Source organism: Conger conger, chromosome 11 (assembly GCF_963514075.1).
Source record: "Conger conger chromosome 11, fConCon1.1, whole genome shotgun sequence".
Taxonomy (NCBI): domain Eukaryota; kingdom Metazoa; phylum Chordata; class Actinopteri; order Anguilliformes; family Congridae; genus Conger; species Conger conger.
The window spans coordinates 17,412,594-17,440,031 of NC_083770.1; the positions used below are offsets into that span (position 1 = coordinate 17,412,594).

Sequence of the window (27,438 nt, forward strand, 5' to 3'; positions counted from 1 at the left end):
TGGTCAGGACCACAAACCAGACCTGTACGAATGCCAGTTTCCAGTGGAAAGGTAGGCGGTCTGTAGCAGCCGTGCGTTCAGCACACAGACGGCGTTCAGCACACAGACGGCGTTCAGCACACAGACGGCGTTCGGCACACAGACGGCGTTCAGCACACAGACGGCGTTCAGCACACAGACAGCGAGCGCGTGTCTGCCAGCCCGCGGGACAGCACCCTCCCAAATCCAGCGCCAGCGTGCCAGCCATGAGACAGGCTTACCAAATTCACAGAAAGGAAAATATCACGGATATATATTTTTAAAGCTTCTGAAATGCAGAGGGGCGATACACTGGCATGCTATGCCTGCAAACTGTTCCTCCAACCCTAACCTCAGAAAGAGGATCAAATCAAACGTGCGCCATGTCCAAACCCATTTCTCAGAGCAGTAGATGAAAGCAAAGCTACGCGTGCTGCTATGAGCGCGGTAGGTTTGAATTGCCATTGAGAAAGAATTTTTCACAGACTCATGTTAAATTACTGTGGAGACGCGTCAGTCTCTGAAGCTCTACGTGTTTAACGTACAGCATCTCCGCCCCGGCTTGTCCCCGAAGCGCCGAGTGCTCGTGAAGACCGAGGCAGTGGCTGGAGACTGGGTGATTACGCTGGCGGATTGACTGGTTAATTGTTAAACAGTATCAGAGAAAATGGAGCCAGATGACAGGGCCTTATTGTGCTGAAGTGCGCGGATGAGGACTTGTCAGTGGCCTCAGTTCTGACATCCCTGACCACGGAGAAGGAATTAAATAAATAAATCCATGAGTCGAAATTGCAGAGGACAAATGGGCCCTTGAGAGCTATTATCCAAACAAAGGCTTACTTAGGCAGAGCGTCAATATCATGTTAAAATCTCTCTTTTCTTATTTTTTATCTTCCAGCATATCTCTAACACGACATAATAATAATAGAGTTCATTCAAGCCCCTGTGTGAATACAATCATGTTTTAGTTTCATCAAAAGAGAAAACAATTCAAATGAAAATGTAAAAAATACTTTTTTTTTCTTAAGGTACAACGTTTATGTGTGACACTAACAATGCAATCCCTACTTGACTCAGCAAAGAGAATTTGCCATTAAGATGCTTCAAAACTGATTAAATACCTCTGATGGACAGAATTAACCTGATGTTGCTTTATTTCAGAGGCTGTCTGCTTCAATTATAGTGATGAGCAGTTTGTACACTGTCAACTCAAACTAAGTAATGAAGTATGTCATTCCACTGGCATAAAAATAACATTTTCACAGAGCTAGAGCTATCACATGCTTTCTGTAATGATCAGCTTTATGCAAAGTGAGTGTTCAACTTTGCCTTTGTTGATGGCGCCATGTTGTTAACTACAAAAATGGCCTCTGCTAATCCCTTCATTTACTGTCCAACATAATGACAGATAAAACATCTTCCAACCCAAAAATAATAACTTCACAGGAGCCAGTGTGTGAGTATGTGTGCGCATACGCACAGGCGTGTGTGTGTGTGTATGTATGTGTGCGCGCGCGTGTGTGCGTGTGTGTGTGTGTGAGTGTGTGTGTGGACGCGCATGTGTGTCAACTGGCAGCTCCTTTCTCAGGCACAAACATTCACCATTAATTTATAAAATAGTCCTGCTTTTAACAAGGCCCAATCAGAGAATACATGTCTGCCAGGGAGAAAGTTCCAGGGGGTGCGAGTAGCTCTTCAGTAGTATCCAGCAGGCTAAAAGCACATCCACAGCCTGAACATGTAACACTAATGAGGGGACTGGGAAGTTTTAACTGCACCTGCCCTCCTCCTCATCCATTCCACCGTCATCCACAGTGACACACACTGCTCTGTGACGCAGAGTGAAATTAGAAACGAAGCAGAGAGAGGGAAGTCTGGGTTTTGGGGAAAAAAAGCATGTGACAAATGTAATGATGATTGAATGACTAGGGCCTTCCGTAGAGCAGACCCGGGCCAAATAACAGAGCCCACTCTTAGTGCTCCGCCGGCCCTGATTGGTACACCTCTCAGGTGGGATAACAGCTGTAATGGAGTCGGTCACCGTGACCACGAAATTGGCCACAGCGTGGGCTGGGGGAAAGGTCTGGGTGGGGGGAGGGAGAGGGGCGGGTGGGGGGTTGAGGGATTGGCTACTTTACTCACCCCCACACTGACCTACCTGAGTCAGCCCCGCTCTAATATCCAGCTACGGCCGGCTTGACATGACCAGCTACCAGCTGTTGCAGAACATAGCCTGCGCTGGTAAAACCGTGTTAAGCGTGGTACTGGTCTGAACTGGTCAACCAGCAACCAGCTGTTTCAAAACATAGCTTGAGCTGTTTGTTTCAATAGGGTTGAGGTCAAATAACATTGGAGGGCCTCTAGGGACACTTCAGCTGCCTCTTCCTCTAGAATTAGCAGTTTGCAAAGGAAACCTAACCAGACTAATAAATGACACTTACCTTTCATTAACAGAAAGGGTTCAAGCACATACAAAGAAACAAGAAACCCCCACAAGCACACTCATCCTTAAGCGGATGCTACAAGATAAGTAATCAACTTTTTTGTAGTGCTAAAGCTTAATCATAATTGTTTAATATTTACATTCCCAATCAAAGACTTGAGAACATTACATTGTGGTCATAAATATTCAGCAACCTGTCTGCTTGACTGTTAAAGAGCAAATCTAACTGACCTTCATTAGAATAAATTACTGCTAATAGGTTGTAGTCCTGTCGCATTTGTAAATGGCCAAAACTTAATTAGTAGAGTGGAAGGTAATCCCTTCACAATATTGGCCTCACACTGAGAGAGAGAGGGGTGAGAGTGGGAGAGACAGAGGGAGAGATGAGGTAGTGAGAGAGAAACAAAGAGAAAGGCAGTGAAACAGAGAGAAAGAGAGGAAGAGAAAGAGAAAGAGTGAGAGAGACAGGCAGGAAAGAGGGAGAGAAACAGGAGAGAAACAAAAAGATGGAAACAGAGAGAGAGAGAGCGATGACCCTTTTCTCTATGTGGGGTGTGGGGGATATTATGGAGTCCAGTAATCTGTGAAACCCAGACGTCCCAGCTTGCTGTTCAAACATTACTCATCACTCTGAAGGTGAAGGTGCTCCATGACGCTGTCATGGATAGGGCTGCTCCAGCCCAATGTTTCCACCTAGGCCCGCCAAACCTATCCAAACAGACACTGTGAGAGGCACTGCGATCAGGCGTGGGTACGGCTGGAACTTCTCCCACGGCCCGAGCGTTAGCACGTTAGCACGTTAGCCTGTCACCTTGTCCGGGGCACACTTTCAGCGAGCGCCCGCTGATTATGTGAAGTCAGGGGGAAAGAAGGTAGCGTGATGTACCCATTCAGGGCTATTTTGGGGGCTGTAAATGTAATGCCTCGCGTTTTGAAATAGGAGGGGAGACGGTGCAATGGAGCTGGCATGGAGCAGAAGAATCCGCCCCTGCACAGTGGCAGTGGCGACAGCTGAAGCTCGATTTCTGTTCAAGTTCAAGCTGGAAAATTAATAAATAAACAGAAATAAATCAGATGACAGGAAGTGTTGAGGACACTCTAAACTCAGAGGACACGCCTCTCATCTTCCTGGCTCGGTTTCACAGCTGCTGGGCCCAACGCTGTCACAGGAAAGACAAGACGCCCTTAACAACGGCAACATAGACAATATTACAGTGTTGCTGCAATATAAGCAGGTTCACTTGCATTCAGAGACACACAGACACACACACAGACGCACAAGCATGTACACACACACACACACACACAAGCACACACACACACACACACAAGCGCACACACACACACACACAAAAACGCACGCACAAACACACACCACCTCCAGGTTTCACCCTTCCTCTTGGTGTAACAACACACACCCACACACGGTCCATCAAGAATAAAATTACCCATCCTTAAATGATCACATTCATCTAGCCTCGCTGTTATGTGTCTAAATGCTATTACTGTAAAGATGAATAAGAGGCATTATTTAAAACTAAATGACAAAAAGCCACAGAGGATTTCTGACTACTATCTTTGAATCTTTCACTGCGCTACATAAAATCCCATGATGCATGCGGGTGTCATTTCTCCTCTTTGTTTACATTGTCAAGGATTTGTAGCTGTAATAGTTTAAGACGTGCATACGGCCATCTTGACCTGAGACCGTCTTCGCTTCTCCCACCAACCTTGAATGGGATAGGTGAATGTGTGCAAGGTGGCGTGATGAGTGGGTTCTCATAAATTGGAGAGCATTTTTACTCCGCAAGGCCAGAGTGCACTGGGACCAGTCATGAACGTGGCCTGAAAGATTCACAGCGCAGTCACTCTTACGGGTGCTCATCTGATGCAGTTTTGTACACCGTTCCTCTGATCACTGGACCAGCTCCCCATTTCTTCAGCACTACGCCATAAAGCTTACGGAGGCGACTCGGGGTTATGGTCTTCGGACACTGGAAATCTTGTTTCCAAAACAACCAGAAAATGGAACATTTGCCCTTAAGCTTGACTTGAACTTCTATAAAAGTGCCACACCAAAGGCAAGGGTTCACACGCTGCTCGGTCAACAACTTTGTGATCAACACCGCTTGCCCTTCTGCCGTCGTGAAATAAGAAACATAAAAAAGAATTACCTTTTGTGGATCATAAATGTCAGTAAAGGTGCCCGTGTTTCACAAAATATCACTCGTGCGCTGGCAGGCATGACAAATCAAGTCTTACTGAATCAACTTCCTTTAATTTCTTCTGTCGAAAACAGGCCGACTGAAATTAAACACATAAAAATAAATCGGACGGCTTCTTTGAAAGATATGATAAGCAATCCCATGGTCGTATACGTTGAGTTAATTATGAAATGTATATAAAACCATTAAATCCGTAAAGCTAAATGTAAGTGCGTAGCAATTTAGTGGATCTCTGAGACTCTAGGGAATCGCTGCAGGGGCAATTCAATTAAACTTATCGCCTGCACATTGATTCCATTTCATTTCTTTTTCCTTTTGCTCTGAATTCATCCCTGGATAAATCCAAATCACCCTTTTATGCTTTTCTCTTTTTTTGAAAACAACCCAATAAACACTGCCTTGAGCTAAATCCAGCAATAACTTTGATTAATTTCAGAATGTTTTTAATAATAAAAAGATAATGAAAAGTAAGAGGTGAGCTGACACAGTTTAATAGGAACTGGAGATCCCTGATCTGATAATTGAATAATTGCCAAAGCAAAGCAGACCTCCAGTTGAGTCGACAGTATTTCCCATGGTGCAGCGGGAGCAAAAAAAAAAAAACATATAGAGTAAAAGCCTGCTGAATAAACATGCCGTGCACTCCTTAAACATGAGGGGGAAATCCATACTGACTTGCCTTATTCTTCTAAAGGCATTTTGAGCATTATTAGATAGTAGATATGATCTTTTTAAGACACTAAAGCGTTATGGAAAAAAGCAATCACCTCCTAAATAATTAAAATAAAATAAAAATGTTATTTTCCTTACTACTTTGTTTTTTTGGTAGCCATCATTTAGAAGCATTTCACACACAAAAAATAACCACTTCTTCACGTGACAAGACCCCAACATGCTGCTATTGTGAAAACACAGCTACCGTGACCAGCTTCAGTGAATGACCTCTGCCCTTGTGATGACAGGGTTCAGAGGTCATGGTAAAAGCGCAACCAAGAGGGCAGCTGATGATGGAGCCACTGGAGGTCTACTGGAGCCTGCCACAGCCGTTAGACACTTGCTCGAACCCACAACACTCCTCTCTGCAAAGCATGCACCTGACGAAGCTCAAGTTGATATTAAAGAGAGGGAGGCTCTTGCAGCCCTTAAAAGTGTGTGAGAGAAAGTAACCCCACCCTATTACTGAGGTTCCAGGCACCCTATCATTTACATTCTTATTGATCGTATAGTTGTTGCTGCTGCTATTGTTGTTTTATATAAACAATCGTTTTGGCAGTACTATGCTGATGTGTGATCATGCAAATAGAGCTTATTTGAATTTGAGAGAAAGAGAAAGAGAAAGGGAGAATACACAGTACTAAAACAAGGGGTAGGGTAAGAGGAAGCTGGAATAATTTATAATTGTCACACATTTGTTATGCATCGTTGTGTAGAGTTACAGACATGTACTGTATGTACATATGGCTTATATTGCTGTTACACGGAGAGAACAAAAGGAATGTATTTCCTCTGCTTCTGTCCCTCTCCCCACCCCCTCCATCCCTCCCTCTCCCTCTACACTGTTTCTTCCTCTCCCTCTCCCTCCATCCCTCCCTCTCCCTCTACACTGTTTCTTCCTCTCCCTCCATCCCTCCCTCTCCCTCTACACTGTTTCTTCCTCTCCCTCTTCCTCCATCCCTCCCTCTACACTGTTTCTTCCTCTCCCTCTCCCTCCATCCCTCCCTCTCCTCCAGTTTCTTCCTCTCCCTCTCCCTCCATCCCTCCCTTTCCTCCACACTGTTTCTTCCTCTCCCCCCCTCCATCCCTCCCTCTCCCTTTGTACTGTTTTTTCCTCTCCCTCCCTCTCCCCCACACCGTTTCTTCCTCTCCCTCCCTCTCCCCCTCTCCCTCCCTCTCCCCCTCTCCCTCCACACTCTTTGCTGCTGGGAGCAGTCTCACTGCATCCCTCAGGAGGGTCTTGCTCACTACACGGGTTCTGCTGAAAGCATAAAGCCGGTTCATGATCAGCTGACTGAAGGGTCAGTGTGAGGCACTGTGAGATCAGCTAGGACCAAGCAGTGAGCAGATCGTGGCTGGGTTTTACGGCTGGTGTCTGTGGCCCAAAAATATAATAAAATCAAAGCTTTACAGGAAGTGTACATTCATAAAGTGCCCCTGGCTCTTTCTCTCACTGTCTCCCTCACTCTTAAAGACGTACATGCAGCCACTCCAATATTCAGAGCTCTGAAATCAGAGCTGGTATTTTCCTGCAGTTTCTCCACCCGTGACTCTGCTTCTAAATGGTTGCAGCTTTAAAGCCTGTATCTTTTTCTCAGGGCTTCATGGTAGTTCAATGGATTACATGAAGGTCCAGGGTTGAATCCAGGCCTGGGCCTTTCTGTGTGGAGTTTGCATATTCTACCCGCGTCCATGTGGGTTTCCTCCCACTATCCATGACATGCAAGCTAGGCTAATTGCCCGGAGGTGTGAGTACGCGAGTGAGTCATGTGTGTGTGTGCCCTCCTGGCGACCTGTCCAGGCTGTATTCCTGCCTCCCGCCCAATGCATGATGGGATATGCTCCAAACCCCCCCGGCGACCGGGAATAAAAGCGGGGTAGCTAATGGATGGATGGATGGATATTTTTCTGAAATATTAGTGAATAATTCATGCTAATAGGTTCCGAGCAGTGATTTTTACAGCTAGCCTTCTCTCATTCATGGACTGCAGCAGCGCTTAGCTTTTACAGATCAAAGGCTTTTTCACCCAGAGAAACACCTCACCGCTGCAATCAGCTTGCTGTGACTCAGGCAGCAGTGTGCGTTTGGCTGAAATCACCATTCAAAAGCCTGCATTCTTCCTGTTCCGTTTGGCTGAGGGCCAGGCAATGGCCAGCCTCATCAGTCCAAAGAATCCCATCAGCTTTCTCATTGGAGCCATGTACATGTGTATGTGTATAACTTAGCACTAAAATGTTCAGTGTGCGTGTGTGTGGATTATTATTATAGAAAATAATTATTTGAACTCTCTCAGTTTCTGGGAGGAAGACTACACTGGGACTGGTGTGTGTCCGTACATCCGTGTGTGTGTGTGTGTGTATGTTAGTGAGAGAGGGGGGTGACACAGACATATACAAACACACATTCCCTTTCCTTTTTTTTTGGCCATCCTCAGAACTTTTTTAGGTCGAGTGAGCTTTCCACTTTTGTCAACGTAGGCAGACACGGTGACCGCAGGAAGACCACGAGATGGCCACAGGAAATGGGAAAGCTAATAGAAAGTCTGTGCAGGAATACCCCTGCTGGGATGGAGAGGAATGTGGCATGAACAGAGCCCATTGAACACATGACATTTTGAGCCGCTGGGGAAGAGAGTCTAAACCCACAGACCGTTTCGGGCGGACGGGGGCGATATCTTCGCCCCTGTATGTCAAAACCGCGGGGCGGGAGCCTTCACGCACTGGGTTCTCCATGGCGACCAAGGTTTTTCCAGTTCATAAAGAGCCCCACTGCCTCCAATGGAACATCTGTATTACTTAGCTTTAAAATGAAGCCTTTGTTTTAGTCGGTGTAAACACTGTGTGGGCTGGGGCTTTCTAACGGGATCGCACATTATTCATTCGACAAGGGGCCTTGCTCTTCACAATACTTAAACTAAAAACTTACTGATCACCCAGATAACATAACAGGGGGATTTTTTGGGGGTGATTGTTGAAATGAATATTGCTCTTTAAGTGTATTTAATATACAGTATGTTCTATGACACAGTACATCAACAGACTCTCTTGGGTAGAACACACATGACTCACTTTGCTTTGTCATAGTATTTGTAGTCATGCGGTTTGCTGCCTAGTCAAGATGTGTTTGTGTTGAGTCGGACTCCACTGCGTTTCACACGAGGTTAAAACCTGAAGATGTTTCCCTCGCAAATCACAAACACAGTAATGAAAATAATCACAAAGTAATGAAAATGATAATAAAAAAACGTTTCCTGAATGGAGGCGAACAGCACCGACAGCATAGCACACCACAAGACACATGTGCAGTGCTATACTACATTTCCAACAGCTGTCACTTGTAGAAATAGGACATACATTCAGTAAGCAGTTTATTAGGTATTTATTGGACTTATTTTTTTGATTTATTGGTTTTCTACTGCTGTAGCCTATCCACTTAGAGGTTTGACACATTGTGTGTTCAGAGATGCTCTTCTGCATACCACTGTTGTAATGTGTGGTTATTTGTGTTGCTGTCACCTTCCTGTCAGCTTTGACCAGTCTGGCCCTTCTCCTCTGACCTCTCTCATTGACAACACATTTCTGCTGCTCACTTTTTTTTCCCCCACAACATTCTCTGCAACCGTGAGACTGTTGTGCGTGAAAATCACAGGAGATCAGCAGTTTCTGAGACAAACTATCTTGTCTGACACCAACAATTATTCCACGGTCAAAGTCACAAAGTCACTCATTTCTTCCCAATTTTGACATTTGACACCTCTTGACCACATTTGTTTTCTGTTATGCATTTAGTTGCTGCCACTAAATATTCCCTGTAAATGTATTTTCCCTTAACTGTAAATATTTGCATTAACAAGCTGGTATACAAGTCTACCTAATGAAGTGATCACTGAGTGTATTGGCAAATGGGCAGTATCCATGTTCCCTTTATGAAATACCCACAGTGCTTTTATTCATGTTGTCATGCCACTGTAAAAATCCCATTTAAAGCTCCAAGTTATTGATTACACAAAGCAGTGAATGGCTTTCCCCCGGCACTAAAGAATCACAAGCATGAATCACACTGCAAATAGGCAGAAATAAAGAACAATAATTCGTTATTTTGTTAGCAAAAGTACCGACTTTCATTCCACATGCATGTACTTATGTAAATGGGCCTGAAAAACAAAAAGAAAATGGAAAACAACACAAAAGCAAAGCAGCACTTTCTGCCCTCAAGCCCAGAGACATAAACAAGGAGCTGTGCACAGTCCCTGCTGAAACAGACCAAAGGTCACACCACTCACTCACTCCGATTAGCAAGAACGCTCTATTCCGTCTTAAACAAACCTCCCACTCAAAGCCTCCTTCCTCTCGCTCTCTCTTCATCGTTCAAAATCTGCATGCTAATGGACACATATGAGAGAGTGGGTGTATCATAAATATTACTATGGCTATTTTCCATAGCTTTTTTGTGTCTCTCAATGCTGTGGTTTGTTCAGAACATTTTGTTTTGCCTAAAACTATTGCATACTCAAACACATTGCTAAAGAAAGGTCTTAATGCAGTTGAAATGCTTGATGGAACTTTGCAAAGATGCTCTGCACAATTACGTCAAAACTTGACAATGCCTCATTGACTTACTTTTCAGCAACTCTTTTATATTATCTAGCCCAGAGTGTGGGGGTTAGGTAATATCTGGCTCAGGCTCACGGTCTTCAGTGGCTCAGTCGGCAAGAATGAGTCCTTTTACTTGCTGATTGACCCTTGGCCTGGGTCAAGGTAATAGGTCAATCACAAGAACTACAAGAACAAGTTTGACTGAAACTAGTTTTGACTTTTTTGTCATGGGCTGAGGTGTGTAGTGTGGTCTTCTCTGTTTCCCACTCTGCTGATTCATCTCTATAGAGGGAGCATCCCCAGGAGGCCTGTGATGGAAGAGTAATTTCCTGCTTGGAGAGATAAGCCAGAACCTGGAACTGAGGGCGTCAGACAGGGGGCTGTCACAACTGACCGGCCCACTCACTTGGCGTATTAGTTTAAAGCGGGGGGGTTGGAGTGCATTTCCGGAAGGAGAAACATATTTACCGCCCAACTTAAACTTTAGGGCATGTTCCCCTCTTACCCTTGTTAGACACTGCTTTCAGTAACAAGCGCAGCCATCCTGATGTTAACCGAACGGAAATGTTGCTCGCATGTTATTTGATTAATCCTTGGCTGTGTGTTAACATATGCATGAAGCGCACTCTGAAACGAGCTCTCGCAGGCTCGAGATTACTTATCGATCAAAGGGAAAAGAAAGGCTTCCAAATAAAGCTTCGGCTTGTGAATTAAGCAACCTGACATCCTCCTTCAAAACGCTTTTGTGCAAGAAGCTAGGTTTAAATTAATTCCAGCAGGGTGAAGAATATACACCTTAAATTTGAGCGGCTCTGGAGGCTGACCTACATTCTTTATCAGTTTCAAGAGGAATGTCAAAAACGTCATTGTGCATTATGGGATGCTTCAGAGTTTTTCTTACCTTATTAATCTTCGCTATGACAGATGAGGAGTGGGGATATGATTTTAACAAAAGCACAAAGTGTAGAAAGCACTGTTTAGCACTAGCGCTCCATCAGCCACTGCAAGCGGCTAATTGGTATATCTGCTGAAAGCCTTCCTTTCATACGGTTTCTAAAATATATGGCGGTCTCACTTATTTGTCTGCGAAGAAAGCAAGTCTCACAAAAATCAGTGTCTGTCACATTCATTCTCAACAGTAAGTTCACACAGTGTATTCCACATGCAGTTTGTGTTTTCATGTTCTAATTATTTGGGGGCGGGGGGGTACTGGTGTCCCATTTTCTGGTTCATCCGCCATTATAATGGCTGTGACATCTAATTACGATGAACGCAGGAGCTGTTTATTCTAAACATGGACAAATGGGGAAAATCACGATGGAGAATACCAATGAATGAATACACAGCAGCTATACTGCAATGGGCAGAGATCTACGATGGTCTTCACACAGCTGCTGTCGAAAGGAGACGCTTTCTGAGCTGAGAAAGCCAAAGGATAATCACACTGTAGTACAGGCTCCAGGTAGAGGAAACAAACATTCAGGTGTTCGCTCACATTTTTTAACTCTGTGATGCCTTTTAGAAAGACTGCTTTTAGCATAATGCCGTTTAACTGATTAAGGCAGTATGACAAAACGTTGGAATCTTTTAGTCTCATCATAACCATAAATGTGTGGACATGTCTGGAATGTATTCACTGAATTATGTAGATCTGTGCATTTCTGTTTTTCAAACTTTAGTTCTGAAATAATAGCAGTCCATTTTGATTTATAGGTCCCATATTGTGGAAAATTACATTTCCCTTGCTATGTGGAGCTGTAGATGCTATTAAAACACTGTGAAAGTAACAAAAACACAGTCCCCAAATAAATCCACACAATCCGTATAAAGAAACTGTGCTTTGACAGGAGCCGTTTGGACTTCCGTTACTTCACCAGGTCACAACTGTCCACTCATTCGTCAGCCTTCAGCATGGTCCGCCTTTAGCCAGACGAAATCCAAGAACTCGGCTCTTTTGTTGCAGAGCTAACCCGCCAATCAGAGAGGTTAATTGATGAGCCTTAAAGAGACGGTCACAAAAAACAGCCTGTTCTTGGTAGAGCTCATGACAGGCACTGGAGAATGGACATGTAAAAGTGGATAGAGATTGTTTTTGGTACTTAAAATCACACAAACGTCTTCTTATGGATATCAGAACCGAAAATAAAACACTCGAATGGTGTACAATATGGGAACTTTAAAATATGTCTTTTTGGATCTGCTGTAACTAGTTAGTTGCCTATTTGAAAAAGGATCAAGTGTCTCCAATCTTAAGTTTTTGTTTCAGACCAGCAAGCACTAAGCCATCTGATCAAGCCAAATAACTACTCATCAATCTAAATCAAGACCTTGATCAACGGAAACAGTTTTCTTGATGTGTTGATGCATTAAAACATGGTATAAAAGATTGCTCTCAGAATGCAACACCATTTAACTGATGAAAGCAAAATGGCAAAATGTTAGAATCTTTTGGCCTCATCTTAACTTAAAATATTGCGTGTGGATCTTTCCTGAAAGTAGAGACTGAATCTATTGACAGCCTATCACTAAAAAAGGTACATTTAAAGGCAATTTTGTGATAAGGTGCAAGATAAAGATGATTGTAGAAGGGAATATGGTTTACTTTCCAAGTTGTTTAATATTGTGAGCTAAACTAAATGTTTTTCTCATTTAGTGGCATGCTGTTATGCTAGTAAACTGTGACTAATAATTTCCCCTTGAAGGCAGTTTGAAGTCTAAATTGAATCATGACTGTATTCTGGATAAAGGTATTTAAGTGTGCTAAAATAAAATATTTAGTGAATAAGATATTCAGTTTGCTGCACATTTACCGCAGAAAAATTAACTACATTATTTTATTTATTTTTTTAAATGTGAAGGAAATGAAACACAGCTTAATATAATCAATCAGCAAATGCTACCTCTATAGAGAGGTTAATCATCTGCCTCACCATTTACTCTTCAGAATGTGTACTGACTATTTACTGCATCCCTGATCGTATTCTGGAAGTTTCTGGAGCGGGGCAGGATTTCACCTTTCTGACAGACAGTACTGGCTGACCACAAACTCTTCTGCCATCAAGGTGATGGGCCTCAGGCAATTCCATGACATGTCATTTGAATAAGTGCCTGATTTTGCCCCCTCCCATTAAATATTTGGTTTGTTGAACAGCTTGCATATAAGAGTACATAATTTGAATAATGGCAGAATTAAAATTGCACTTACCAATACTACTGGTACTGATATTACTACTGCGTCTGCTGCTGCTACTGCTACTGATACATATACTGCTTCTACTACTGCTGCTACTACTATTAATAGAGTATAATCTTTTTCATTATTATAATGGGCAATTGGAGAGAACAGTCATCTCCCACAAAGAGTTGGTTTCACAGAAGTGCTGATAGAAACATTCACATTACTGATTGGACTGAGATATAACACTATCTTAAAAGATGGGAAGTGTGTCATTTGGTCCGGTAATTTGTTACTATTTTTACAAATGGACACACCCTGTGCCTCATTATCTAAGCCCAGAACTGGAGTACATGAACAAACAAGTACAAAGAAAAACAAAATAAAATACTGGCAACTGTACTTCTGGCAACTGTACTAGCAACTGTACAAGCTGTTTGTTTGGAGAAACAAGTCTGTGTTCCCTTCAGTATGAACATATTAGAAACCCTGGCTTGTGCAGATCTGGCAGGATCAAGAGCCCAGCAGAATCAGCTCTCGAGAGATCCCTACTGCTTACAACATTGTGAGAGTGGAGCAACTGGAACAAACCAAATTACAGCCTTTTCACTTTTGAAAGATTTGCTGATAATTTATTTCCAATTCACCATGGGAAATTGACATTCACATCTAAATTGACATGATTCTGGTAACCCGACATTTGATTTTTCTTTCAGTTTTGCCTACCGATGATGAATTGTCTGTTTTAGCTAGAAGACTAAAGGATTTCTGCTACAGAAACCTGGTGACCTTCAGCGATAGTATATGATTAGGATTTAGAAAGCTTTACTCTCCCCTAGCTACCATATATTGGTAAGCTGATGTAACTGTTGGAGGGACTCAGTCAGTGAGTCATTGATACCTTACAGTCTCCAGGTCCCCTTCATCCAGTGGCGGCCAAAAACAATGTGCTAACGAACCGAACAAAAACAGTGAGCAAGATCAAAATTAGATCCATTTATAGTCAGCAGTGGTGTGAAGAAGTAATTGGACACATATTGTATAGGAAGCTTAACAGGAAGAAAAAGGTTATTTGCTTTCACAAGCCTAATTCCACAGTGCATAAGGAAAGTACACTTCCCATCCAAGTTCAGCAGTCAAGTTCTATTTTTTAAAATTATTATCGTTTTCTTCGCAAATAATCACTAGCCCCTTAGGAGGAAAGCAAAAACAGGTTGTTTTGATTGGCTGAGACCACTTTCTACAGCGATTATACATTTGATGCAGTAACATTCATTCAAACAGCAACGAGTAATATTGTGTCATCAGTGAATCACTGTTTGTTTTATAAAAGCAACATGGCACTTGGCACTGCTCTGTATCGTGCCTAACAGCACCCATGTATCCGTGACTGTAGTCCCGATGCAGCACCACCTCTTGTGCCGTATCCCTTAAATACAACACCGTTCAGTTCCTGCTGTTCTTTCTGCCATGTTATAACTAGCGCCCGTCATATCCTTGTAAACTGAGCAGCCAAGTTTGGTGAGCTGGCTGGGGTAGGGTGGAGCGTGATTGAGATTTGTGTTTCATTTGGTGTGAGACTCGTTTGGGGGTGGCGTGATGGCGTGAGCCAGAGGCTGAAAGTGTGTGTCTCACATGGTTCCCATCCATGTTATGTCCCAGTTGCACCTAGAATGAGTTGTGGCACAGATGGACAGAGATAACACCTTCAGACATCACATCAGAATAGATCTTACACAAACCGTTAAATACATTAGAGGCCTAAATAAAACTGGAAAAATTAGGGGACAACTGTTGTGGACCTTAATGTTATTAATGTTGATCAGAAATATTCTAAATCGGCATAGTCTCATGGAATAGGCCTATGCAATGTAGAATTTGAGGATTAACGATTGAGAAATTCCGTGCAAGGTTTGCAGGCCAATACTGTTGGAATGTCAATACATATTTCTATCCAAATAATTCAGTTTATGTCCTTGTAATTGACCCTGGTCTCCTCCAGAATAAGATTTATTCAACTGTATCAATCTTCTCTAATTATTGGCTGTTTTTAATGATTTACAACACAGGTGCTGCAGAACTAAATTGTCACACTACAGAGTTATCAGTGCAGCATATCCCCCCAAACAATTTCTCAACCTGCATCACAGTTACAAGGCTGACCAACATAAGTGTCATGGTGCCACCACTATTTGACCTGCAGTACAGCAGATCAGTGATGTGTACTCATCGAATTACGAAGTAAAAAAAAGTTTAATTCTGCCCCACTACTTGCCGTCATATCGACCTCCATGACCGACATTGATCAGACGTCTAACCCACATCCAAATATTTGGTGGGGCAAAGCTTATATATACTGTATATATCCGCATTATCAGAGACAAACTGCCATCATTAGACAGGACTACTTTCCAACAAGACTTTGTCAGGTGTGGTAATAGTGTCTCTTTGTCCTGCTTTGGAGTTGCTGGTTGTAAAAATACCCTGTAAAACGTTCCATATTTCATGTCCACACAGGAATATTTTTAAATGCAGGTCACAGACGGGGTGAGGGGGAATCGGTGGTGGCTCGTCTGTGTGTAATTCTCTGGGAATTAAATTGGCTGGGAGACGGGCGGTGTGACCTGCAGTAAAGCTGTACTCTGACTATTCCGGACCGGTTTTCCTGAGATTCCCCACGGTGTTTAATGACTTTATTTCTCGAGCGGGAAAATTTCCTGACCTGGCCCTCCGGCCAATTTCACCAGCTGTTTTCAGGGAGACACCCTGATATTTTCCTTCCTATTTTTCTTTCTGCAGCCAGGGACTTTCTAAAGAGCAACTGCCACAAAGCCATTTACTTACAGATGCTAACGTGCTATACTTGCTAATATGGCGTGATGCAAATGCTGAAACAAACAATAGCAAATTAGTATTTGTGCTGAAACCACCTTTTACATGCAATGTGTTAGCAATGTTAGCACATGTAGAAACACTATGGCAAACCGCACTGTGTCTGTGGCACATTCCACTGTTTTATTCATATTCAGTCGAGGAACACAAAAGATTAACTTGTCATCCTCCCCAGCTGGAGCAATTCCACTGTCTTAACTGTGAACGGCAGACTCAACAAACTGAGGGGAATATGTGCCTGTCATGTTGAGACTGTGACCCAGGGCTGTTTCAAACGCAGCTTTGAATCAGCCATCCTGATGCAGTGCAATACAGCAGCACACACAAGCCCGACTCATTCTCTGCTGCTCTTCTTTCTCTCTTCTCTCTCTCTCTCTCTCTCTCTCTCTCTCTCTCTCTCTCTCTCTCTCTCTCTCTCTCTCTTTACCTGTGTCACTATCGCTCCTTTCGGTTAGGGCAGAGATGCATCTGTTCTATCTCGCTCTCTCTCTCATTCTTTCTTTCTTTACCTTCCCGTTTGGCCATGGGCATTCTGGTAGAATTACAGTATTTTCCTTCCTAGTGAATAATTAGCCTGTAACTGGGGTTTTGTTTTGTTCATTGCTGATAATTATCCCTCAGTCTCTATTAGTGTTTCCATTAAACTCATTGGCAATTCAAATGCTGGCATGTGCCATGACAAAAACCTGTTAGACCGTCGTTCCGGGGAACAATTATCTTGTCTTCTTTATCATTTAATTGCCAGAAATTAACCAGTCCCTACATTTTGTATATAAATATATTCCAGCAGTATTTTTAATAGTTCAGCAGCAGTAGTGGAAAAGGGAGAATTTCCTGTTACTGCTGCATGTCCACGATGTCTGAAAGTGCGAGATTCACCCCAGGAACTGGCTCAAGCTGAATGGGAAATCAATGGCCAAGGCAAACAAACAATCTCCTCTAAGGAATCTTTCAATCTGAATTCTCAAGCCTCAAGCCAAATCCACAAAGATTATACAACCTTGCCTGGGATTAACGACTATCCTGTCAACCAAAGCATTAGGCATGTGGTATTCAACTCCACCAAACTCACTGTACTCATATGGGAAATTCCATGGTAACAGACATTACAAATGCTGTAAATCTGCATGGTAAAGTCCAACAGAGCTATATAAGAGACTGACAGGGTTATTTGCTCCTTATGTTTATAGAAACATATATCAGTCTCTATTATGTCTGTTACCATGGAATTGCCCGTATCTTGAAGCGCACAAGAAAACTACAAAATGCTAAGAATGAGAGGTGAATTGTCTGGGGAGGAAAGGAAAAAGGATGGCTCCCAGAAAGATCAAATGTCACGGAGAAAGAAGCAGCAGTCTATAAATATTCAGCGCCTAAGCAGATGACTTCACCCAGTGATTGCTAAAGCTGCTGATACTTTATATTTTAGGAATTTACATGTTATTTGATATTTACCTAATTCATTCACTCCATCAAGGCTGAGGCAGCAGCATCTCACTGGGGAGTCAAACCTAAAAGCGTAATTCCTAATTCTACAACGCAGGCATCCAGGCAAACATGTACCCTTAACTCCAGCTCACAACTACACAAACCGAGTTTTACTTCTTTACCAGTCAGCAATAAGCAAAGTTCAAGAATCACCACACTGCCTGTATTCCATCTGTGTTTAACTTTAACTTTGAAAGAGGAAATTTCTGTGATGGATAATCTTGCCAGGCTATGTAAAAATAACACTTGCATTTTGAGTGAAAGTTAAGCACAAATTCAGGCCATAGTGTACCAGTCAAAATGGTGGTCATTTGTGTCTGATTAACATTGATCCAGATGAGTCCCTCAAGGCATGGCTTAGTACGCGGTGCAGTGGGTAGCACTGCTGCCTCACAGCAAGATCCAAGGTTTGCATGTTTTCCCCTTGTCTGTTTCCTCCAGGTACTGGAGACTCTAACTTGCCTGTAGCTAGTGAGTGAGTGAGTGAGTGAGTGAGTGAATGGTTTATACGTTCTGCGATGGATTGGTGACGCGTCCAGGGTGTATTCCTGCCTTTCTCCCAATGCATGCTGGGATAGGCTCCTGCTCCCCTGCAACCCTGACCAGGAATACGCGGGTTGAAGAATAGATGGATGGTTGGATGGCCCATCCTCCATCCTGTCTCCTCTGATTTAGCGAGACTAAGCGCATATCACTCTATGCTGTTTACTCACATATGGCAGCAAGGCCGCTAGCCGGCCAAGTGCTTAATAAACCATGAAGCTCCTGGTGCTCAATATAGACATTCAAATGACCCGGCTGACTGCTTCAAGAGGATCCACTGAAGCTTAGACTGGAATGGATCTCTGGACATTTAAACAGCAGGCAATGATTCAGCATTACATATAAGCCAAAATAGAGTGTAAGCACGTTTTAATGGTAAATGCATGTTTTTTTCTTTTAGTTATAAAATGGTTTTTGTGTAAAATTTTCCATATGGCACAGTCGATATTAACTTCTGCCGTCTCATGAATGGCTGCTGGAAGAGAGGAAAGGCAGGAAGAGAATGAAGCAAAATTTTAGCAAAATGTTTTTGTGTGATTAACATAGAACAAAATTAACATGAATTGTAGACTTTGTAGATTCAGACAAACCAGATGATAGCTGCTCTCTGAGTGATAAAGTTTAAGTTTGTCATCTTTTATTTTTGGTCCATTTAATTAGCATTTTTGAAGTTAACTTATTTGACTTATTTTGAGTTCCCGCCCACACCTCAGTTTTTTTAACTACTTGGTAGCACAGCATTTTATTCAGACTGTGGATTTAATCAAAATGTGTCCTTACCTTTGACTTTCAAATAAATGCTAATAAATTCACGTGTGTAGTCTTGAAACACAGTTTGGCAAGTTAATCTTGGTGATTTCTGAACTTGTCAAACTGTGTTTCAGAGGGGGGGGAAACAAATATTTGCATTTAACTGCGAGTCTAAGGACAAATACTGATTCAATCCAGACTCCGGGTTCTGAATTATTTATGACTCATTTCCTGGAAATACAAAAGTAAAAAAAGATGACAGATTACTTTTTCTTTTTTTTTCTTTTTTTGCTAAAGGATTTACAGATGTGGGTGAAAATGCTGATTAGACAGTTTTTATCTCAGACGTGATTGGTTCTTCACTGGGCCTGTGAAAAGTGCGATGATTTCATGATGCACTGTTGAAAAAAAAATGTATGGTAGGTTTATGACTCAATTTACTTCATTGGCTATCTATTTGCAGAAAGTGTGCATGTATATTTTAATAATGCCTTATGCATTTTTCATGAACATTCAATATCATGAAGAGTCCAATATGAGCCATTACATTATGGTGTATAGGGCATGTCAAACCAGAGCAGTTAATGGACAACAGTGGTCAGCCAATCAGAAGACGGCTTGTTGCACAGTGGTTAGAATGCTGTGCCAGGGGTTACTCCGGGTCATAAGGCCCATGGCCACATGCTGGTTATGATTCTTTGTCAGTGGCTTCCAGAGACTGTATTGCAGAGGAACTAATATGAATTCATCACCGCCCATAGAACATAAGAAAGGTCTATACACAAATATGTGCACGTGCGCACACACACACATACGTAAACTGTACTCTATATGCTAACCTCACCTTCTCTGACCCTTATCTGATTTCACCATGTGTGAAGTTTATATCTATAGTTCTTAAGATGCTGTTCCTCGGACTCTGAATCAGTTTCCATCCTGACTGCACCTTTCCTTTGTAACTAGGAGGCATTTCTCGTTAAAGATTAAAAAATACTGAGGCAAAATCACAAAATGGCAGGTCTGAATTCAGACGTGGATTATGGCAGACTCTCCTTGTTGCACATTGGTGCCTTGTGTCGGTGATTACCACATGTGAGACGCTGCACCAGGACACAAGCAATGTAAAACATTAATTTACTTTTCCAGGGGCATGAGGCAAATAATGTGATTTTAAAAAAAGCTCCAAGCAAAGGCTATTGGTCAACCTCGTGCACAGTATCGCTTTGCATTCAAATCAGGCTTGCATCTCTCAGAGTATAACGGGGAAAGAGAATGGTGCTCTCTCTGTCTCTCATTCTCTCTCTCTCTCTCTCATTCTCTCTCTCACTCTCTCTCTCTGTCTCTCTCATTCTCTCTCCCTCCCTCCCTCTCTTCCTCTCTCTCTCTGTCTCTCTCCCCCTCTCCTTTCACTCTCTCTCATAATGTGAAACGGTTCAGATCTCTGGGGCTGGATGTTTAAGTGGTGCAGCTACATAAGGGTCCAGAGGCAGGTATCAGTGATCAGAGTAATCCATCTTACTGTGCTGGCAGTGGACCCCATTGAAGCCAGGGGGACACTTGCAGACGTATCCGATGAAGGTGTCGCCTCTGTAGGTCTCGCTGACCTCACACAGTCCCCCGTTGTGACAGGGATTCGGGTGGCAGGGTCCTAATGGAGACAAACAAGAGGAGATCAGTGTCAATGCGAATAGTGCAGGAGCTCTGTCATATTTAAGACACACGGCACACATATGACATATCATTTAGGTACACGCAATACAAAGTGGTTTACGTCACGCTATAAGTGTGAGCTGTAGCTTCGTTCAACTTTAGGCCGCTTATGGTTAATGTTATTTTAATTTCTGTGAAATTTTGAGTGACATTGCAATCTGGACATTGCAATGGAATGGATGTTTCATTGGATAAACCTAATATTATTACTTCAATGTGATGCACCTACAGTTTTTTCTAACTGAAAAATATTTGGTTCATTTGAATAATATAGTTATTTGGACAGAGGACCAGTGTGAATACTAAAATGCTATTGTCTGCCACGTTGTCACAGGACGGATCTCAAAAGCACGGACAGTGCCAGGCTCAAATCCCGGATGGGGCCCTGCTAATTGAGCCACGGAACAAAGCGCACATTTCATCTCCGTTGCTTCCGTAAACATCTAGCTGTGCGCGAGGATTATGTGTAGCATAAATACATAAGCCAATAAATCACCAGGAATCGCACAAAGGCTAAATCAGTTAAACAAAACAAACAGCGAGACAGAAAAATAACAACATAAACACACACTCCATTCTACCCGAATGGGTAATTTAAGGGAATTACACTGTAGATGCGTGACTGCCATCAGTAGCTCATCTCTAAGCTTAGCGCCGTGGGCGTGTAGCTCGTGGAGTGAGACGGCATTCTGGGTTAGGACCGCGCGAGCGACAAATCAGATCACAGAACCGGCCTTGTGATCTCATCCCAGGTGTCATGGCTTAGACATGGATTGAGGCTGGTCGCCAGGTTACTGGGAGGAAGCACGGAGCACTGGGGGGGGGGGGGGGGACTGGGGGGGGGGGGGGGACTGGGGGGGGGGGGGGGCGATACTGTTTTCGGCCTGAAGAGGCTAACGAAGCCTGTCTCTCCGGCGCTGTGGCAGGGCTCGAGCCTAGACTTTCCGTTTGGCACGGTTTAATCACATCTGCAGTGGCCTAACCGCCTATACACACGCACAGACGCCACACAACCAGACCTGACCCCACCCAATGTTGTCTCCCTCCCAGAAACCCATGTAACTGAGATAGTTCAAATAATTATGTTCCATAGGGTCATGTCGAAAATGTAAACCCACACTCAGACACAGCATGCATACTAAACACACACATACGCACACACACACACACACAGTCACACACACACACACACACACACAAGCTCATCCAAAGAAATGGAAGCCTTGCGCTTTGACAAGAAATCTATTCCTTGCGAAACTTATGTGAGGAAGCCAATACTGTCTAATGATGATTAATGGTTGTGTTTACACAGTTGATATAGAGCGCAATTCTCCAGATCAGCTTTGCTTATATCTTATCTGACAAAAATCGAGAGAAACAACTGAAGTTTAATGGGAGCAAGGCCCTTGGTTTGTACAGAAAAAACAAATAATTGTAGAAGTATTTAAACTCTGTGAGATGAAACCCCGTTTTGCAATGTAAATTCAGACTGCTTTGCATGGGAACACTGACCAAAAAGAGAAAATTATTATTATTATTAGTAGTATTTTTATTATTATTATTATTATTATTATTATTATTATGATTAAGCATGCAAGATACTTCAGCTTCATTATTTAAATGCTTGAATAAAAGTGATAGTTTAAAACCTTTGATTCAGCTTTTTCCCCCCCAATTTGGAAAGGCCAATCATATACTGTGGGACTGAATCTCAATCTCTACAGCCAATGAGCGTGAGTGTAGACAAGCATGCACTTTCCTCCAGAGCATGTGACATGACGTGTGCACAGACGTGAGTCGGAGGAAGACACGTTGTGCAGCTTTAGCGAGCAGACTGCAGGTACTCCATCAACCAGCGGGGGTCACTAGAGAGTGATGGGTCTGATACCTCACTCTTCCTGACCCGGGGCGATGCTACCTCCAGTTCCGCATCGCCTCGCAGAGGAACCTGCCATAGTTGGCACAGTTAGGATTTGATTTGAGTGTGTGGGGCCCATCCATACACTAGATCAGTGAAGAGGATGAGTTCATTCTAAGCACATCTTAACTCAGCAATTCTCTTCATGAAGCAAAAGCACTTACATTTTACATTTTACATTTTAGTCATTTGGCAGACGCTTTTAATCCAAAGCGACTTACAAGTGCATAGGTTCGTCCACAAGTTAAAGCATCACAATGATGTTACAATTACTTGTACTTTTTAGTAAGCTGTAGCTAAAATGTTGACTGAAGACACTAGACCCATTTTTGTGCGATGGACAAATAGAATATAGAAAAAATATCTCAAACATTAATTCTAGTCAGCAAATTTTATTTGCTAAACCATTATCCGAGCCAACTTAGGCTGTCAATTTGATGCACTGTAAGTCCCATGCAGTGTGTTTTATTTTATTAATAAAAAAATTCAGTCTGTCAGCACACTGATTCACATGAAATGGCAAATAAATGAAAGCACCAATCAGAAAACTGTACATAAGCCCAGTCCTCTGAAAGTGTCATTCTAGAGATCTAGAAACAATGGGCACCTTGTGTGTGTGAGAGAGGGGGTAATGACTCCAGTAGTCATTTCAGTCTCCACACAAAATGGTGGGGTTGGCTTATGGTACAATCACCAGACTCTGGCTGTCTCTCTGTTAGACAATTATCTGATAGTCCACTATCTGATGGAGCTGAGTGGCACAAGACACGGTGACTCTCTTGGCCTTTTACAAACTATGGTGACAATATTTCATTCGCCATATGTCACTCGCCCTGTGTGGGCCTTTCTCTTTGGAGTACGACATCTATGAAGTGCAACACTCAAACCCATAACGCCACATGGTCTATTCAAAGGCATTTCAAAGCAAGCGGAAGTCATCAAAAACATTTCTAAGAAGGTCCGTTTTCAGGTCAGGCTCATATTAAGATATCACATACTGAGCAGTTAGAGAAGTAATATGAACTGTAGAAGCCGTAATGGCTTCTTGACCCAATGGCCAATTTTCAGAATGATTACAAAGACAGCATCTAGACTCGCAGAAAAAAGGGTTCTTGTCTCCATCGAAGAACTCTCTTTAGTTTTTTATGGAAACCTCTATCATAGGTGTGAAGTGTGAAAGCTCACAAACAAAGAACCATTTTGCCTGACAAAGAACCCTTGAGCTAGGTAGGGTTTCTTCTAGTGGGTTCTTTTTGGAACCATTTTTTCTTAGAGTGTAAAAGTAGCCTCTTTCCATGTAGTTTGTAAAAAATTCTGGTTGATTTTCCAGTTCTGTACTTTATTTTGTTCTGCATAATTCATAAACTCCTATTCTGATGACTCAACCAGTTAGTGAAGAGTTGTCTTTTTAATTGGGCTGTTTAGAGAGTGCACTGCCGCCTGTGTGGATTCTCCAAGAGCAGTGACAGCTTATTTACTGTGCAGAAATCCCATGAAATTGGCCAATAATACCGACTTAGTGAGAAATCCAGTATTTGCTAGTATGACTAATCACACATGAGGATCTCTGTTGGGTGCCGGAAAGTAGGGCAATACAAAGATTGAGGAAGTGGGTGATTGTGTTTTTTGTTAATATTATTTTTACTAACGCAGGTAGGTCTACTGAGAACTCCATTTCCATTCGCAGTGAAGTCTAGGCGGGCAGATTAACAGAGGCAGAATCCTGAACAGGAACAGAAAAGTGAATTATCTCCTCAGAGGCAGGGTCCCTCTGCGTTTCTTTTGTTGTAGGTACACACCTTCTGCGAGCATAAGCGAAAACAACCCCGTTGTTTTACTACACTGTGGTTACCGAGCAGTTGTTTCAGGGAAAAAATTAAATAACAATCCTTTCCTATAATGCCATTTAGCAGACTTACCCAGATAAAGTTCAAATGAAAGCGGGAGTTCAAAGATCGGGGATTTTATTTCCTTGAGGGTGAAATTGAAGCCCGAAGAGAGACAGCTAGTGTACAGAGTGCACACTCCTACTGAGGTCAGCGCGTTTGTTTACGACACCTCAATCTGAATTAATGGTCCCCTTGGGTAATTAGTGTCATAGAAATTACAAGAGCTTAGCCCAACTCCACTGCAGCAAATCTGGCACTGTTGGGAGCTGGAGACGGCAATCAGATCTCTTTGACATAATGATATACTGCAGAAGGTACAAAAGATTCCTGACAAGGCTGTAATCAAGAATGCATCCGAACCGGAATATTCTAAAAAATAATAAAATAAAATAAAAAAAGCAGAAGGCTGTCTGAATTTCTATAACACCCAGTGAATCATGCGTGGCAGCAGAGAAAATTTAAACTAACGAGACAAAAGTCCGCCTGCTGGCTTTGTTTGGCATGACGGGACGTGTTGGATGTGTCAGGTGCCCCTTCGTTATTTAGCTTTGTAGCGGGATGATGGATCCTCCCACCGTCGCTGCACCCCCACACATCACGGAGCGAGGAAAAGCAACCTGTCAATCTTCTCTCGCTCGGCTAGACTACGCAGCACGTCTGACCGCCGGCTACACGATGGACGCTTGCAACCAGCTTTCATATTCACCACGTGTCACAGTGGATGAACCTCCTTATCGCAATTGGTTTATTTAAACAGCGTGAATTGTATTGGATCACATTTTTTTTTTTGACCAATTTTTCTTATCTTCCCATTTAGAACAGCTAATCATAGTAACACATTGATTGCCTCACTGCACAGTCAGCCAATCGCATGCTCACAATTCCGGTTCTTGACCACCAGTGGCCACCATTTGCCCAGTCTCATTTTCATTTTATCTGTCTCACCTTAGTTTTCTTTGTTACTGTTTGCACCTGTCTCCCCATGTATTTAAGTAAGGTAACATGCATCACAGTTTCTTCCATAAAACAGTCGTGGATCAAATCCTGATTTCTCTTTCATTTTGACATTTTGATTAAATGCAGGTGGTCAGTGAATGGCCAGTCAGTAGAACCTACAATACACACAGTAGCTCTCTCTCACAGTACTCAGACACACAGACAGCCTCCCCCAACTAAAAAATAAAACAAGAAAACACCAAGAAAACAACAAAACCATTATATGCTATGGCAATATATATACTCACTCACCGAGCACTTTATTTGGAACATTTTAACTTTATAACACTTACTTATTCATGCGATTATCTAATCAGCCAATTGTGCGGCAGCAGTGCAATGCATGCAGTCATGTAGATACGGGTCAGGAGCTTCAGTTAATATTCGCATCAACCATCAGGATGGGGAAGAAATGTGATCTAAGTGACTTTGACCGTGGGATAATTGTTGGTGGCAGACAGGGTGGTTTGAGTATCTCAGAAACTACTGGTCTCCTGGGATTTTCACGCATACTAGTCTCTAGAGTTTGCAAAGAATGGTGCAAAAAAACCCAAAAAATACAGTGAGCAGCAGTTCTGCAGACAGAAATTGATAATGAGAGAGGTCAGAAGAGAATGGCCAGACTGGTCAAAGCTGACAGGAAGGTGACAGTAACGCAAATAACCACACATTACAACAGTGGTGTGCAGAGGAGTACCTCTAAACACACTACGCATCATAAGTGGATAGGCTACAGCAGTAGAAGTCTAAAAAATAAGTTTAGTAAATACCGAATGTGCTCATTGCGTGTATGTATATACAGTTACAGTTGTATATAAAATTTATTTTTCACCATAGGAGGAACTTCATTCTGGAGTCAAAAGTGCAAGGAAAGCAATTACAGGCACTGTACAGGAGGTGCGCTGTCTGAATTTTAATTACAGAGACCTGGTCTCACCCGGCAGAATACCGCCATGGCGGAGCGAGAGACCGAGGGAGGAGGAGGAGGAGGAGGAGGAAGACCAGGGAGCCAGAACCGCCCAGTGACCCAGTGGGCGAGCAGAGGGCTGCAGGCTGAACGCACGGCTATTAACCCACAACTCCACAGAGCACCTCCATTCTTTACCACCTGTGGCCACGCCACAAAGTTAGACAAAAAACTCCCCATAACCAAGAACACAAAGGGCGTTCAATTCATGAGCAATTATGACACCAACGCATCGCCATACCTGCTTATTTATGAGTCTGAACCTAGTGCAGCTCTAATTTTGTTAGGGATATTAATCGAAATATGTGTGTTGTAATGAGATTAAACCCTGTGTTCAATTTAAAGTTTAATTTGACCGAAGTTAAAGTCTGCTTAATTTAGACACGTTTAAATGAATTTAAACAGGTGTTTTATTCAGGACAAGCAAACTTTGACATAAGTACTGGGATAACAAATGTATGACACATTTAAAAAAACAAAAAAAAACTAACACTTGCAATCATGTTTAAAATGCAAAGTAAGGACGTGTCTCAGAAAAATGGTTACTTAATCCACTCCGCGTGATTGGTCCTGAGACTGGGGTCAAAGGGCATACTCTGCGCGATCTGTTTATTCAGGCTTTTAGTGCTCGTCTTCTACGCACGTCTTTTTTCTTGAAAGTCTTTTTCAAGTCAAACCCGGCCGGACGTGGTGACTGGACTCCATCAAACGGACGCGCGTATAAATCAGGAAGAGTTAAGCTCATCAAGACGAGTAAAGTGTAATGGTCCGGGCCGACGGGGACGTCAAATAAATCTCCCCCTCTCCACGGCGGCAATTAAACAAAGTTCCGCGTCACCTTGAAGGAGACGCGAGGGGCGACATCATAAAAGGAGAGAATGGGGACAGGGCACCCTCGCCAGCGCTGCTGAGATGGTGCTGTCCTCCGCGTCAGAGGACGTTCCGCTCTGCTATCCGAGGCCAGGAGCCGAGGCTAAGCACGTAAAGAGCATCGGTGTGTGTTGTCTTTTCCCACGGTCAGGGAGCGAGCGCAGCTCCCTATCCCTTTCTGCACCCACGCTCACACTCCCGTTAATGCTCCTCAGTCCTTTATCTCCGCCAGCGTTTGCCGGTT

At 42.9% G+C, this 27,438-nt stretch overlaps 1 protein-coding gene across 4 annotated transcripts in view; it reads right to left on the reverse strand.

Moving 5' to 3' along the window:
- LOC133140345 (EGF-like repeat and discoidin I-like domain-containing protein 3) overlaps positions 1–27,438 on the reverse strand; it is a 154,900-nt gene that overhangs the window by 77,144 nt on the left and 50,318 nt on the right. For all 4 annotated transcript variants that reach the window (XM_061260231.1, XM_061260229.1, XM_061260230.1 and 1 more), the window contains one exon: positions 20,364–20,492. In XM_061260231.1, the coding sequence (XP_061116215.1) occupies positions 20,364–20,492 (129 nt within the window). The remainder of the gene's footprint in view (positions 1–20,363; positions 20,493–27,438) is intronic.